Below are 15111 nucleotides of genomic sequence, written 5' to 3'. Positions count from 1 at the left end.
TCGAGGGCCTTGGTCAGCTCGTCCAGAGATAGCGGCTGGTCCAGCCTCTCCCGTGTTCTGTCGTCTAAGACCTCCGTGATAGAGGACAGGAACGACTGAGAGGCCGTGCTGTCGGTCGGTTTCGCGTTATACAGACTGGCATAGAAGGATTTGCTGATCCTCATGACGTCAGCCTCAGATGATGTTACCGAGCCATCTTCTTCCTTCAGGCTGCTGAGCACGGAGCTTTCTTTGTGCACCTTCTGGAAGAAGAAATGTGAGCACGTCTCGTCCTGCTCCACCGAGCGGACCCTGGACCGGAAGATTATCTTGGAGGCCTCTGAAGCAAAGAGCGAGGCTTGCTGGCCCTTCACCTCCTTGAGGTCCTCCGTAACATCGACCCCCATCGTCTGCAGCAGGAGCAGGTTCTGCATACTTTCCTGGACCTGGGACAGTTTTCCCCGCCTCTCTCTCGCCTCCTGAACACCTTTTGAGGATGAAAAACCTCTTGATGTTCCCTTTTACTGCTTCCCACCAGTCCGCTGGGGACACAAAGAGGGGGTTCACGGTTCTCCAACCTGCGTAGTCCCTCTTGAGCTCCTCAATGTTTCCTGGGGTCAACAGCTTTGTGTTCAGCTTCCACGTTCCCTTACCAGCCCGCTGCTTGTCCTGTAGGTGACAGTCGGCCAGCAGGAGGCAGTGGTCAGAGAAGAACACTGGCTTGACGTCGGTGGATCTGACCGAGAGCGTTCGGGACACAAACAGGTAATCTATCCTTGAGCGGATAGACCCGTCTGCCCGTGACCAGGTGTATCTACGCTGCGCTCCATCTGCAGGGGTGCTGAAGACAACGTGCAGCTTGGCATCTTTTACTATGTCCATCAGGGCTCTGGATGTGGCGTCCAGTTTACTGTCCCCCCCGCCGGATCGTCCATCTGCATCGATGATACAGTTGAAGTCTCCGGCCAGAATGACCGGCCTGGACGTAGCCAGCAACAGTGGAATCTGCTGCAGGACGGCCAACCGTTCACTCTTACCCACTGGGGCGTACACATTAATAGGTCTCAGGGGAGCTTTCCCATACATGACGTCGGTGACGAAGAGGCCACCACCCCCTTAACCTCGGAAATGGTGAAGTTGCCTCCTCTCAACAGGATACTCAGGCCGGAGGCGCGGCTAGCGTTGCCCCCCGACCAAACTGACGGCCCATGGGGCCACAAGCTCGACCATCACCTGTAGCTGCTGAGGTGCGGTATCCCACACTCCTGCAGGAACAGGACATCGGCTTTTACGTTGGCCAGGAAGGCCATCGTAGAAACACATCGTGTAGCCGATTTGATGCTACGCACATTGATACTGGCAATTCTTATCCCCACTTTAACAGATATCTTAAATTGACCTCGTCCCATTTGATAGCAGTTGGCCCATATCCTCCAAAACCCCTTCTATTCATGTACCCATTCAGATACCTTTTTTAAGAGTTGCAATTGTACCAGCTCACTCTCCTTCCTCTGGCAGCTCGTTCCATACTCACACCACCCTCTGTGTGAAAAAAGTTGTTCCCTTTTAATCTTTCCCCTCTTTTTTTTTTTAAATTTATGTCCTCTAGTTTTGGTGTCATTTGCAAATTAACTACATTTACATCCAAATGATTTATATAAGGGACAAAATGACTATCTCACTAAATTAGCATTTGCCGTCATGGAAGAGTTCAGGGGTTTCATGCAGTGTCTTGGTTGCCAACTTGGGGCTAGGTATTTAAGAAAATGCTGTGTGTACAATTAGACAGCCAGTGTAAACATATAAAACTGCTGTATACCATGTATAATAGCATTGAGTTTTGTACAAAATAGAGACCAGCTACATGTCTTTGTTATAATGAAAGATATCGATCAGATTGAAACAAGCAAACTACTGAACTTGAACAGTGAGATACGACTGGAGAATTCAAGTACAAAATTCATAATAACTGAGTGAGCTTAAAGATTTGACGACCAACCCCATTCCAACAGTAGAGTAGATGGTCAAATAGGCAGTTTTAATCTATTCTGAAAATGTCTTGCTGGAAAAACGCAGTAGGTCAGGCAGCATCCAGGGAGCAGGAGAATTGACGTTTCGGGCATAAGCCCTTCTTCAGTTCCCAGGCGGAAGATGACTTTAAAAGGCAACTGATTTGATACCCTTTTAGAAGAGGCATTGACTTGGTGATTAGTCTTGTATTATTTCATAGGTCTTTGTGGGGTTGATTTTACAGTCACTGTATACAGAGCATCAGTTTTGTATTTTCAGTGCCTAAAGCTTTACACATCTGGCATTCAGCAGTGCATCTCCTGAACCTGGTTTTGATATCAAACCAGGTTATTAACAATGTTGCGATGGCATGTGGCTAGTGCTGCTGCCTCACAGTGCCAGGGACCTGGGTTTGATTCCAGCTCTGGGTGACTGTGTCCGTGTGGAGTTTACACATTCTCTGCATGGGTTTCCTCTCTCAATCCAAAGATGTGCAAGTGTTAGGTGAATTGCCCATAGTGTTCTGGGATGTGTAAACTGGTGCTTTTGTCAGGGCTAAAATGTAGGGCAGGGAATTGGGTCTGGGTGGTTTACTCTTTAGAGGGTTGGTGTGGACCTGATGGGCCAAATGGCCTGTTTCCACACTGTATGGATTCTATGATTCCTCAGTCAGAGTTATTTCTCTCGCAGCCAGAGAATCAAGGAGAGTATCACCTTGTACTGATTCCTAGTGAGTTTCTTAGGCTCACAACGGTGTTATTGGTCATCTTAGACATATCACCTCCGGTTGATGATGATTCACCACGGCACGTTCACCACCGCCGGTTTACCACCAGCGTTTCTCCACTGGGGTTGTTTGACCTCTGGAGATTATTTGCCACCTGAAATATATATATATGTACTGATTGTTTTCCCTCCCACCTGTTCTTTCATAATTCTCAGTCCCCTTTTATACAACTACATGCTACATATTTATTTTACCTTTTTTTTTAAAATCAATATCATTTTAATGGTTTATGTATAAAAATGAGTTACAAACACTTGAGGTGGCGAATCGTCTTCAGTGGCCAATGGGCGGTGGCTAAGCGTCCTCGGCGGTCAAAGGTCAGTGGCTAATCGGCGGCAGGGAACCTGCTGTGGAGAATGGTCCCATCCCAATCACCTCCATATGACATCATAAATTAGATCTCTTTATGGAAGAGTGCGCTGTGTGTTGTCTTTACAAGTTGTTTAAATGGAATTAAATCCACCTGTGAACGGAAACACCATTACCAGAAAGAAACAGATCTTGGAAAATGTGAACTGTGAGAAGTAGCTCACTTGGCTGCGAAGGAACAGGACAAAGAAAGCATATAGGATAGAAGTGTTACGTTGGGGATCACAAAGGATTAAGACAGACCTGAGGAGGAAATGAAGGAGGAGAGAAATGGAAACTTGTAGCAGCAGGTCAAGGCAATACAAAGTAGGAGAACAGAAGAAACTGAGACGAGCAGAGAAAGGTTCATTGATGGCTGGCTTGAATGTGAATCTAAACCTGCCCTTACTTATAACTTTGATTACCAAATATTAAGATATGGTGGTCCAAGAACTGAGAACATGCTTCAGCTGAACTGAGTAGATGACTCCATAAAGGAACAAAAGTGAGCTTAATTTAAATATCTCCTTTATTATAATATTTTGAATATAACCTAAAGATATATTCCCAAGAATTTCTTAGTTAATTACATTGGAGAATTGTCATTTATTAACCAGCCTTACAACTACAGTGGCTGCAGGTGTAGGTCAGAGGGGAGGAGTATTGCCGCCTGACTCCACAAAGCCTGTCACCATCTACAAGGCACAAGCCGAGATTGTGAAGGAATACTTCCTACTCACCTGGATGAGTCCAGCTCCAACAATACTCAAAATGCTTGACTCCATCCAGGACAAGGAGCGTCCGAGGAACAGGAGAGTCGATGTTTCGGGCATAAGCCCTTCATTCCTGTGTCACCAGCCTGCCTGATCTGTGCTTTTCCAGCGCCACACTTTTTGACTTTAATCTCGAGCATCTGCAGCCCTCCCTTCCTCTTACCATCCAGGACAAAGCAGCCCGCTTGACTGGTACCACATCCACAAACAGTCACTCCCTCCATTAATGACGCTCCTCAGACAGTACTTCAAAACCCATGGCCACGACCGTCGAGACAGACAAGGTTGTCAGATACGTGGGAACACCACACCTGTAACTTCGATCTTCAAGTCACTCACCATCTTGATTTTCTGAAGTAATGTGATGAGATCCTTGCTTGACAGCAGAATGTTTTCAATTGGCACTAGCTGGACTGAAGGGTCTGTTTTCGTGCTGTATGACTCGATGATTATGACACATTATTACTTGTTAAATACCTTGTAAAAGCCCAATTGCCACACTGTTGGCCAGTTGCAATCTTACTAAATTTGCCAGACTAACTGTCAGGAAAGCTTGACATGGAAACCAGAGCAGTTCTCAGCAATTCAAGAACTGCCTAATCTGAATGATCTCCATCTTGCCCACTGGCAGTGTGCAGAGTGGGGCATGATGCACCAGAACCAGCCATATTTACCCTCTCACAATGGACATTGGCACCCAACTCTCAGAGAGCCAGTGTCACCATCCTGGCATCCTCCTGTAGGATCAGCAGTTCTCACCATTTGTCACCTAGATCAAGGAACATTCAAAGATGGTTTCAAAAGTCATGGAAAACTCTAATACTGACAGAGAAGCTCCAACTAAGAAATCTAAATAAAATTGTTGGATGTTTAGGCATTGGGATTAAAGGATAAATATAACCAGTTACAAGAAATCAAATCAACATTTTATTTGTGCTGATAAAGCTGACATTTTCTGTCCCTCCCTGGTTGCTCCTGAGAAGGTGGTGATAGTGGATCTTCTCCTTGAGCCAGTGCAGTCCACATGGTTCCTGAACTTACGGTGAGTATCCCATCCAATTTTCACTCTGGCTTACCACACAATGTTCCTGGAGCAACATGCCGCTTGCCAGATATCTGCCCGAAGACCAGCATCCCTTGTGCTAACTTACAAAGTGGGCTGCACACCTGGAGAAGTGCTGGCATTTAGCTGCTGCCCTGTTTGGCCAAGATAGGAGTCAGGAGAGATGTCAGACAGGGGGAGGTTGGTGAACTCTGACTGGTCTTGAGGAGGTGATAGCCTAGTGGTAATATTGTTATAAATCCTGAAACCCAAGTCATGTTCTGGAAACCTGGGTTCAAATTCTGCCATGGAAAATGATAGAATCTGAATTCGATGACAAACATGAAATCATTGTTGATTATCAGGGTTAAATCCACCTGGTTTCTTTTCGGGAAGGAAACTGCTAGTCTTACCTACATGTGACTCCAGGCTCACAGCAATATGGCTGACTCTTAACCACCCTCTGGGCAATTAAGAATGGGCAATATAAGCTGGCCCAACCCCTAACACTTATATCCAAAGAAAGTGTGAGATTAGATTAGATTACACGGTGTGGAAACAGACCCTTCGGCCCAACATGTCCACATCACCCCTCCAAAGAGCAACCCACCCAGACCCATTCCACCTAACATGCACATTTTTGGATTGTGGAAGGAAACCGGAGCACCCAGAGGAAACCCACGCAGACACAGGGGGAATGTGCAAACTCCACACAGACAGTTGCCTGAGATGTACAGGAAAATATTCTGAGTCATTGAGGACACTGCAAAGAAGGGTGAGATGCAGAAAAACCGATTTTGACAGTGAACTCTCATTCAAATTCAGTTAACAAAATGAAAAGATTCTCCATCTGTTGGCTGCAAGGGTCCTGGGTAAATCTGGGTTTGGACTTTGCTCATGTCTGCAAGTTGCATCTAATCACAGCCACAGAATAGCTGCTGAGGGAAGTGTAGGACGAAAAGGGGTTGGTAATTACAATTTAGTTTCGAACGTAGAGCATAGAACATTACAGTGCAGTACAGTCCCTTTGGTCCTCAATATTGTGGCGACCTGTGGAACCAATCTGAAGCCCATCTAACCTACACTATTCCATTCTCATCCATATGCCTATCCAATGACCATATAAAAACTCTTAAAGTTGGTGAATCTATGACTGTTGCAGGCAATGCATTCCATGTCCCTACTACTCTGAGTCAAGACACTACCTCTGACATCTGTTCTATATCTATCACCCCTCTGTTAAAGCTCTGTCCCCTCCTGCTAGCCATCACCATCCGAGGAAAAAGGCTCTCACTATCCAACATATCAAACCCTCTAATTATCTTTGTCTCAATTAAGTCACCTCTCAAACTTCTTCTCTCTAACAAAAACAGCCTCCAGTCACTCCGCCTTTCCTCATAAGGCCTTTCTGCCATACCAGGCAACATCCTTGTAAATCTTCTCTGAACTCTTTCCAAAGCTTCCATGACTTCCCTATAATGCAGTGCCCAGAACTGTATGCAATACTACAAGTGCGGTTGCACCAGAGTTTTGTGCAGCTGCAAAATGAACTCATGGTTCTGAAACTCAATCCCTGTACCAATAAAAGTTAACATACCGTATACCTTCTTAACCCTATCAACCTGGGTGGCAACTTTCAAGGATCTATGTACCTGGACGCCGTGATCTCTCTACCAAGAATCTTACCATCAGCCTAGTACTCTGCATTCCTGTTACTCCTTCCAAAGTGAATCATCTCACACTTTTCCGCATTAAATTCCATTTGCCACCTCTCAGCCCAGCTCTGCAGCTTGTCTATGTCCTCTGTAACCTACAATATCCTTCAGCACTATCCACAACTCCACCAACCTTAGTGTCATCCGCAAATTTACTAATCCACCCTTTTACACCCTCATCCAGGTCATTTATGAAAATGACAACAACAGTGGCCCAAAACAGATCCTTGTGGTACACCACTAGTAACTGAACTCCAGGATGAATATTTCCCATCAACCACCACCCTCTGTCATCTTTCAGCTGGCCAATTTCTGATCCAAACCGCTAAATCACCCTCAATCCCATGCCTCCGTATTTTGTGCAATAGCCTACCTTGGGGAACCTTATCAAACACTTTACTGAAATCCAAATACGCCACATCAACCATTTACCCTCATCCACCTATTTGGTCACCTTCTCAAAGAACTAAATAAGGTTTGTGAGGAATGACCTACCCTTCACAAAATTGTGTTGAATATCCCTAATCAACTTATTCCTTTCGAGATGATTATAAATCCTATCTCTTATAACCCTTTCCAACACTTCACTCACAACCAAAGTAAGGCTAATAAGTCTATCATTTCCAGGGTTGTCTCTACTCCCCTTTCTTGAACATGGGAACAACATTTGCTAGCCTCCAGTCTTCTGGCAATATTCCTGTAGACAATGATGACATAAAGATCAAAGCCAAAGGCTCGACAATCTCCTCCCTGACAGAGAATCCTGGGATAAATCCCATCCGGCCCAGGGAACTTATCTATTTTTACACTTTACAGAATTGCTAACACCTCCTCCTTATGCACCGCAATCCCATCTAGTTTAGTAGCCTGTATCTCAGTATTCTCCTCGACCATATTGTCTTTTTCTAGTGTGAATACTGATGAAAAGTATCCATTTAGCACTTCCCCCACCTCCTCTGACTCCATGCACAGCTTCCCACTACTATGCTTGATTGGCCCTAATCTTACTTAGTCATTTTTTTATTCCTGATATATCTATAGAAAGCCTTCGGGTTTTCCTTGATCCTATCTGCCAACGACTTCTCAAGTCCCCTCCTAGTTCTTCTTAGCTCTCCCTTTAAGTCTTTCCTGGCTAACATGTAACTCTCAAGCCCCCTAACTGAGCCATCACAGCTTATCCTAACATAGACTGCCTTCTTCCTCTTGACAAGAAATTAAACTTCCTTAGTAAACCACGACTCCCTCGCTTGACGACTTCCTCCCTGCCTGACTGGTACATACTTATCAAGGACCCACAGTACCTGGTCCTTGAACAAGCTCCACATTTCAATTGTGCCCATCCCCTGCAGTTTCCTTCTCTATCTGATACATCCTAAATCTTGCCTAATCGCATCATAATTGCCTTTCCCCCAGCTATAACTCTTGCCATGCAGTATATACCTATCCCTTTCCATCACTAAAGTAAACATAACCAAATTGTGGTCACAATCACCAAAGTGCTCACCTACCTCCAAATCTAACACTTGGCTGAGTTCATTACCCAGTACCAAATCCAATGCGGCCTTGCCCCTTGTTAGCCTGTCTGCATGCTGTGTCAGAAAGCCCTCCTGCACACACTAGACAAAAATTGACCCATCTAAAGTACTCAAACTGTAGTATTGCCAGTCCATATTTGGAGTCAAAATTTAGGGTTAGGTTTGAGTTTAGGATAAGGTTTGGGTTTAAGCATGTTGAGACAGGATAGATGAGTTTTGCTGTGTTTCACTGGAACTGCTTTACAATGCCACCAGGTGGATGAAATGGGAGTAACGACAGCTCCCAGCATTCATTTCCCTCTGATTGATGAACAAAATGCAAATTATTAAATAAGTGACAGAAAATGTTAAATGATGCAAGATGAGCCACAGACATAGTTACAGAAACTATTTTTCAGTCCTACCCACGAGATGTAGGAACTGGTAGATAGCAAATTTTAATCAATAAAAAGCATGCAGTACAATATTTCGTATGCTATTTCCTAAAAAAACACCTTTTTTAACTTTGCAGAATTTTTCGCCGGAAGAAGAAAGTTCATCGATCCTTTGCAAGTCTTTTTTCGATTGACTCCTCCAGTTCCTGGTTGAATAGCAGTCTTTTCAGTGGAACTGAATGTCCCCTTGCAGAATCCTCTTGGATTGATGGAGGAAGTGATTTTGACTCCAGTTTTAGTAACAATCAAGGTACATTGTTTCAGTAGTTGCAAAAGTATAAAAAAGAGCCCAATTGTCATTTTCAAAAAAACAATTAGTCTGCCCCAAATCCACCTCCAACACCGCCGCAATGAGTCAGCACTGGGCTCACTTGCTGCTGCTGATGCCCTTACCATAACTGAATTCCTCACCAAGACGTAAGTAAAATGAGAGAGAGAGAAAACACAAGAAACGGTGCAGCATGTTATGAGAAGGGTAAATGTAATCCTGGCATTTATTGCAAAAGGACTGGGTTATAAATGCAGAGGAGTGTTGTTACAGTTACATAAGGCATTGGCATGCCCTGTTTTGGTCTCCTGACTTGAGGAACAATGTCATGGCAGCTCAGATGAGGTTCACCAGATTGATTCTAGGGACGTTTTGTTGTGTCACCATAGTCTTACCAGACCACAGGGTTTGCTCTCTCATTAAAGAGAAGTGACTGGTGGTGATTTAACCTGAGGGCAACCAGACAAGGGAAGAGGTTGAGAAGGAGAGTCCCTCATGGTAACCTCAAACCAGTGACGGGAATTGAGACCACACTATTGGCATCGGACTGCTTTTGTAAGCCAACAATCCAGCCAATTGAGCTAAACTGATTCCCATTAGGGATGAAATGGCTGTTGTATAAGACGCAGCTGAATAGCTTGGGATTGTACTTGCTGGAGTTCATGAAGTATGAGGGGGGGGGATCTGATTGATGTACATAAAATGCTAAAGGATAAAGTCGACATTGAACAGATGTTCCCCATGTGGGACAGTATCAAACAAGAGGTCACAGTACAGAGTGAGAGGTGGTAGGTTCGAAACTGAGATGAGGAGAAACTACTCTCAGAAGGTTGTGACTCTGTGGAATACAGTGACCCAGAGTAGTGGAGGCAGAATCAGTTGACAGATTCAAGAAAAAAATAGATATGCTTCTGATGAAAAGAAAGGTAAAGGCTGTTGGGGGCAGGCAGGAGAGTGAGGCTGAGACTTGGAAGTTGAGACCAGGATAAGATCAGCTATGATCATGTCAAACGGCAGAGTGGGCTCGAAGGGTTTGCTCCCAACTCCTATGACGACTCTCCTTTGCTACAACCAGATGTGGTGTGAGGCTTCCCAAGATATTATGGTATTATACAACAGTGTTAATTTGTGCATGCCTTACTCCAACACTGAATGAACCTGTTTTACAAAGGGCCAATCTGACCAGGCTTTCTTGGGCTAACAAAAGAGTGATTTTTTTTTTCGCCAGTGCAAGACGTGTTCATAATGCAACATACTCATAGATTATGAATGAGAAGTGAGTCCAAAAAATAATAAAAGCTGTACAGATCAGTCTGTCTAGATTGTTTATGAAGAGTAGCTAGTGGAATTTTAATAGTTAAGCACTTGATTTTTGGGATTCTTGGCTTTTAAAGTTAGTTCAAATCCTTTTGTCCTGTTACTTTGTGTTTAGTGTCTAGCTCTCAGCGAGAGGGAATGTTTTTAACCTTCAATACTGGAGTGAGAAGTGGGTGGTTTCTTTGCATGTGAACAAAAGTGCTTCACAGAACAATATTACTCGAACCCAGGCTATTACATATGGATACTGCAGTTCGCTGGCAAATCTTCTCGTAGGAGCACATAGAAACAAGATATGTCCGCTTTAAATTGTTTTTATATATTCCTGAAAGGACAAAGCACAATTGTCTGAAAATGATGACTTTCAGCTGAGCGGAGAAGGCATCTTGCGCCTCGGGACCCTGCAACTACATGCAATCAATGTGGATTCACCAGTTTCCTCATTTCCCCTCCCCCCACCTTGTCCCAGTCCGAAACCTCCAACTCAGTACCGCCCTCTTGACCTGTTCGTCTTCCTTCCCATCTATCCGCTCCACCCTCCTCTCCACCCCTCACCTTCATCTACCTATCACATTCCCAGTTACCTTCTTCCAGCCCCCCACCCCCTCCCATTTATCTCTAACCACCCCGGCCCACAAGCCTAATTCCTGATGAAGGAGTTATGCCTGAAGCATTGATTTCCCCTGCTCCTCGGATGCTGCCTGACTGGCTGTGCTTTTCCAGCACCACACTCTTCAACTCAAATCTCCAGCATCTGCAGTCCTCATTTTCTCTGACATTGTCAAACCCCTTGTTATCTCTTCCTGTTATGTCTGTCTCTCTATTTGACATTCCACACGTGCAGTATTTCATGGACACCACACAGGCCATTGACAGAGAGCACTGAATTTATATCTGCAATCTTATTTCTTTTCTTAAACATATTTTGGAATTAAAATTCTAAAAATGTCCATGATATTTTAGTCTTGTGACCCCTTTGGAGCTGCTTCTTGAACAGCGCAGCTGGAGAGACTGTGGCCCCAGTTTTGTCCTTATGTAATTGGTGAGCAGCCATTGGATGGCCAATTTGTATCGACAGCTCACCATTAATGTTCAAGTGAAGCCTGTGCCCCTGTTTCAGGTCAGCCTCAACCCTCGGCTTTCTGGCATGTATTCCCCTTGCACAACCTGTTTCAATTCTGAAAATGGGCTGAATCAAATTCCTACCTCAGTGTCTCAAGAAAGAAAAGTGACTAATACTTCAGGCGGCAACTTTTCCTCAGAACTGAAGTTCCAAAATCTTTTTGAATCTCAACTGAAGTTATGTGACAGTCTTTTGTCTCTTTGGCACTGTTCCATTTGTTACCCTGAAGGATTCTCCTTCTCAGCCTTCCCTGTCCCCTGAAGTGTGGGTGACCCTCAGGTTAAACCACCAGTTGGCTCTGTCTCGTTCTCCAATGAGAGAGCTGGTACCTTTCACTGTTTTGTTTGTTCAGCATTTTTTTTGTTCAGATTTTTGATTTCTTCCTTTTCCAACGTTTTTCATTTCATTCCTTCTGTTGGAATAAATTGGTACGTAAAAGGAAAATGGAATGTTAGAACTTCAAAGAAAGAAGCTGGGCACATGATTAAAGTGCTAAAATGTTCTGTGTTTCAGGAGGAAACAATGCTGACTTGACCTCCACTGGTCGATCCTGGTTATCAGAAGAGAATCTGCCCCTCATTGATACTGAAGCCTGCACCAAAGAAAGTTTATTGATAAACAAATCAACAGGAGGCTTTTTTGAACTTCCTTTTCATTCATCATTACATCCTACAAAGTGCTCCCTCAATAACATGTCAAGAGGTCCAGGTGAGACAATGTTTCCACACGTATATGACAAAAGCATTGTAAAAAGACTGAATCCAGTGTGACTTTTCAGAACTTTAGTTCTCTGTCTGCACCTGCTGCCAAAAGTGCTGAGTTTCTCTAGCACTCCCTACATTTCTTAAAGAAGTATAGCATTGATTTGAACTATTGCTGGTGGAAGGTTAATGAGTGGAGCAACTCTGATGTCCTCACTGAGAGGAGCAAGCTGTTTTACTTGTCAGTCCTCATTAACATGTCACTTGTGAGCACTTACCCAATTTGCTAATCATTTGACTTCTCTGTGGATGTGAGATGCAAGTAAGTGATTGTGGAAAGAATGTAAATGGCTAGCACAGCTTCTTTTCTGAGGATTGGGTCACTCTACACTGAAGGTCAATAAAGGGAGTGAGCGCAATGTGCACATAAGATCCTGATGCAATTTTCAGATACCATTATGCAATCACTGAACTGTGGTTTATAGAAACCTGTCTGAAATGAGCAGGCACTGTGGCCATCTCTCCCTGGGATCCCAACAAAATGGCAACAGCCAGATAGAGTGGAAGCCATCTGGAGAGGAATGCAGTGGTGTTTGTCGAGGTTCGTCCCGAGCAGCGCCGTGACGCGGGACTCCGTGCTCTACGGCCTGTTCCCCGGAACGCACACCGAGACGAACATCAACTGTGCCTGGAGGATCATCAACTCGGTTAAGGACGCTCTCTGGGTGGTCATAACCTGCTGATCTTCCAGCTGAAGGAGTTGACCCCGACTGAGTGCTGCAGACTGGCACATTCCAAGGTCCAGGACTACGTGTTGAGGGACGCACTGAAGCTTGGGGCAGCTGCCGCCAAGACGCGGTGGGGAAAGACCACCGTCGAACATCTGCCTGCCTAAAAAAGAACGGGGCACGCACAGTCATTTGGGCTCTGCTGACGCCTCAGCTAAAAATGTAACTGCACAGACCTGTAAATAGGAATGATTACTCTGTTTCGGTATGCAAACAAATGGAATGTTTACGGATGTATGGCATGTCCAGTTGTGCAGACCATTAAAGTATTTTATGAATAAAGTATATTTTTGAAATATATAAAAAAAGAGTGGAAGAACAGGCAAAGGGGGAAGCGACAGCTACACGACGAGGATACAGACAGCTCTTCCGACGGTGAGGACGGGCACAAGGAGGGTCGTCACCAGAGGAAGAGACAGAGCGCCGCGGGGAAAAAGGAGGGCAGCACCGCCCAAGCAGGAAAAAACGATCCCTCTGAGGGGATGGGTAAAGGCCTCCCCCGACCTGGAGAGAACCAAGAGGTACCCACTGGCCCACAGCTCCAGGTAACTGGGAGCAACGGTCCTGTGACAGCCCTGCTGTCAGATGGAGAACTGGACTATGCGGACCCTGGGCCCGACCCGAAGACACCAGAACGGGGAAATGGCTCCAGCGTGGAGCTGGACAGCTACCTCAGCCCTGGGATGGTCCAGCAGTTTGCCATCACCACGGGAATGCACAAAGCTACCCCAGAGGGGCAAGACCAGCAGCAAATGGACAGTGTCAACCTTGTAAACTGTTAAAATGGGGATAAGAGTTGCCAGCATCAATGTGCGTAGCATCAAATCGGCTACGCGATGTGTTTCTACGATGGCTTTCCTGGCCAACGTTAAAGCCGACGTCCTGTTCCTGCAGGAGTGTGGGATACCGCACCTCAGCAGCTACAGGAGATGGTTGAGCTTGTGGGCCCATGCCGTCAGTTTGGTCGGGGGGTAACGCGAGCCGCGCCTCCGGCCTGAGTATCCTGTTGCGAGGAGGCAACTTCACCATCTCCGAGGTTAAGGAGGTGGTGGACGGGCGCCTCCTCGTCGCCAACGTCATGTACAGGTATGCTCCCCTGTGACTGATTAATGTGTACGCCCCAGTGGGTAAGAGGGAACGGTTGGCCGTCCTGCAGCAGCTTCCACTGTTGCTGGCTACGTCCAGGCCGGTCATTCTGGCCGGAGACTTCAACTGTATCATTGATGCAGATGGACGATCCGGCGGGGGGGACAGTAAACTGGACGCCACGTCCAGAGCCCTGATGGACACGGTAAAAGATGCCAAGCTGCACGACGTCTTCAGCGCCCCTGCAGACTGAGCGCAGCGTAGATACACCTGGTCACGGGCAGACGGGTCTATCCGCTCAAGGATAGATTACCTGTTTGTGACCCGAACGCGAAGCCGACCGACAGCGTGGCCTCCCAGTCTTTCCTATCCTCTATCACGGAGGTCTTAGACGACAGAACACGAGAGAGGCTGGACCAGCCGCTATCTCTGGATGAGCTGACCAAGGCCCTCGAGTCCTTCGAAAAGAATAAAACTCCCGGAAGCGACTGCTTACCGGTCGAGCTCTATTCCGCTCTTTGGGACTTGATTGGCCAGGACCTGCTGGAGGTGTATGTCAGTATGCTTCGGGCAGGTACCATGAGTGAATCCATGAGAAAAGGCATCATCACCCTCATCTACAAGCAGAAGGGGGAGAGGGAAGAAATTAGAAATTGGAGACCGATCTCACTGTTAAACACAGACTACAAAATCTTGTCAAAGGTCATCGCCAACCGGGTCAGGTCTGCTCTGGAATCGGTGATTCACCCTGACCAAACCTGTGCTGTACCGGGCAGGAAGATCGCTGAGAGTCTCGCACTCATCAGAGATACGATTGCCTACGTACAGGACAGGGGGGTGGACACCTGCCTCATCAACCTGGACCAGGAGAAAGCCTTTGACAGGATATCACACAGGTATATGAGAGATGTTCTCTCCAAAATGGGCTTTGGGGAGGGAATCTGCAATTGGATCAGACTGCTCTACACCAACATTATCAGTGCAGTCTCAATCAATGGGTGGGAATCAGATAGCTTACCAGTCAGATCTGGAGTCAGGCAGGGCTGCCCCCTCTCTCCTGCCTTGTTTGTGTGCTGCATAGAGCCATCTGCCGAGTCCATCAGGAAGGATGCGAGCCTGAAAGGGGTGACTATTCCTGGCAGCAGGGGCCTGCAGGTTAAGGCCTCCCTGTACATGGATGACATCGCCGTTTTCTGCTCGGATCC

General features: G+C 46.0%; 1 protein-coding gene across 1 annotated transcript in view; it reads left to right on the top strand.

Moving 5' to 3' along the window:
- The window catches only part of LOC122548176 (transmembrane protein 71-like), a 51972-nt gene that overhangs the window by 19376 nt on the left and 17485 nt on the right, over positions 1-15111 (top strand). Inside the window, exons 3-4 of the mRNA XM_043686725.1 lie at positions 8701-8873; positions 11845-12039. Of these exons, the coding sequence (XP_043542660.1) occupies positions 8701-8873; positions 11845-12039 (368 nt within the window). The remainder of the gene's footprint in view (positions 1-8700; positions 8874-11844; positions 12040-15111) is intronic.

The sequence above is a fragment of the Chiloscyllium plagiosum genome, unplaced genomic scaffold, assembly GCF_004010195.1.
Source record: "Chiloscyllium plagiosum isolate BGI_BamShark_2017 unplaced genomic scaffold, ASM401019v2 scaf_13056, whole genome shotgun sequence".
Classification (NCBI taxonomy): Eukaryota; Metazoa; Chordata; class Chondrichthyes; order Orectolobiformes; family Hemiscylliidae; genus Chiloscyllium; species Chiloscyllium plagiosum.
Note: the sequence above shows the minus strand (reverse complement) of the source record. Positions and strands in the feature narration are given on the sequence as shown.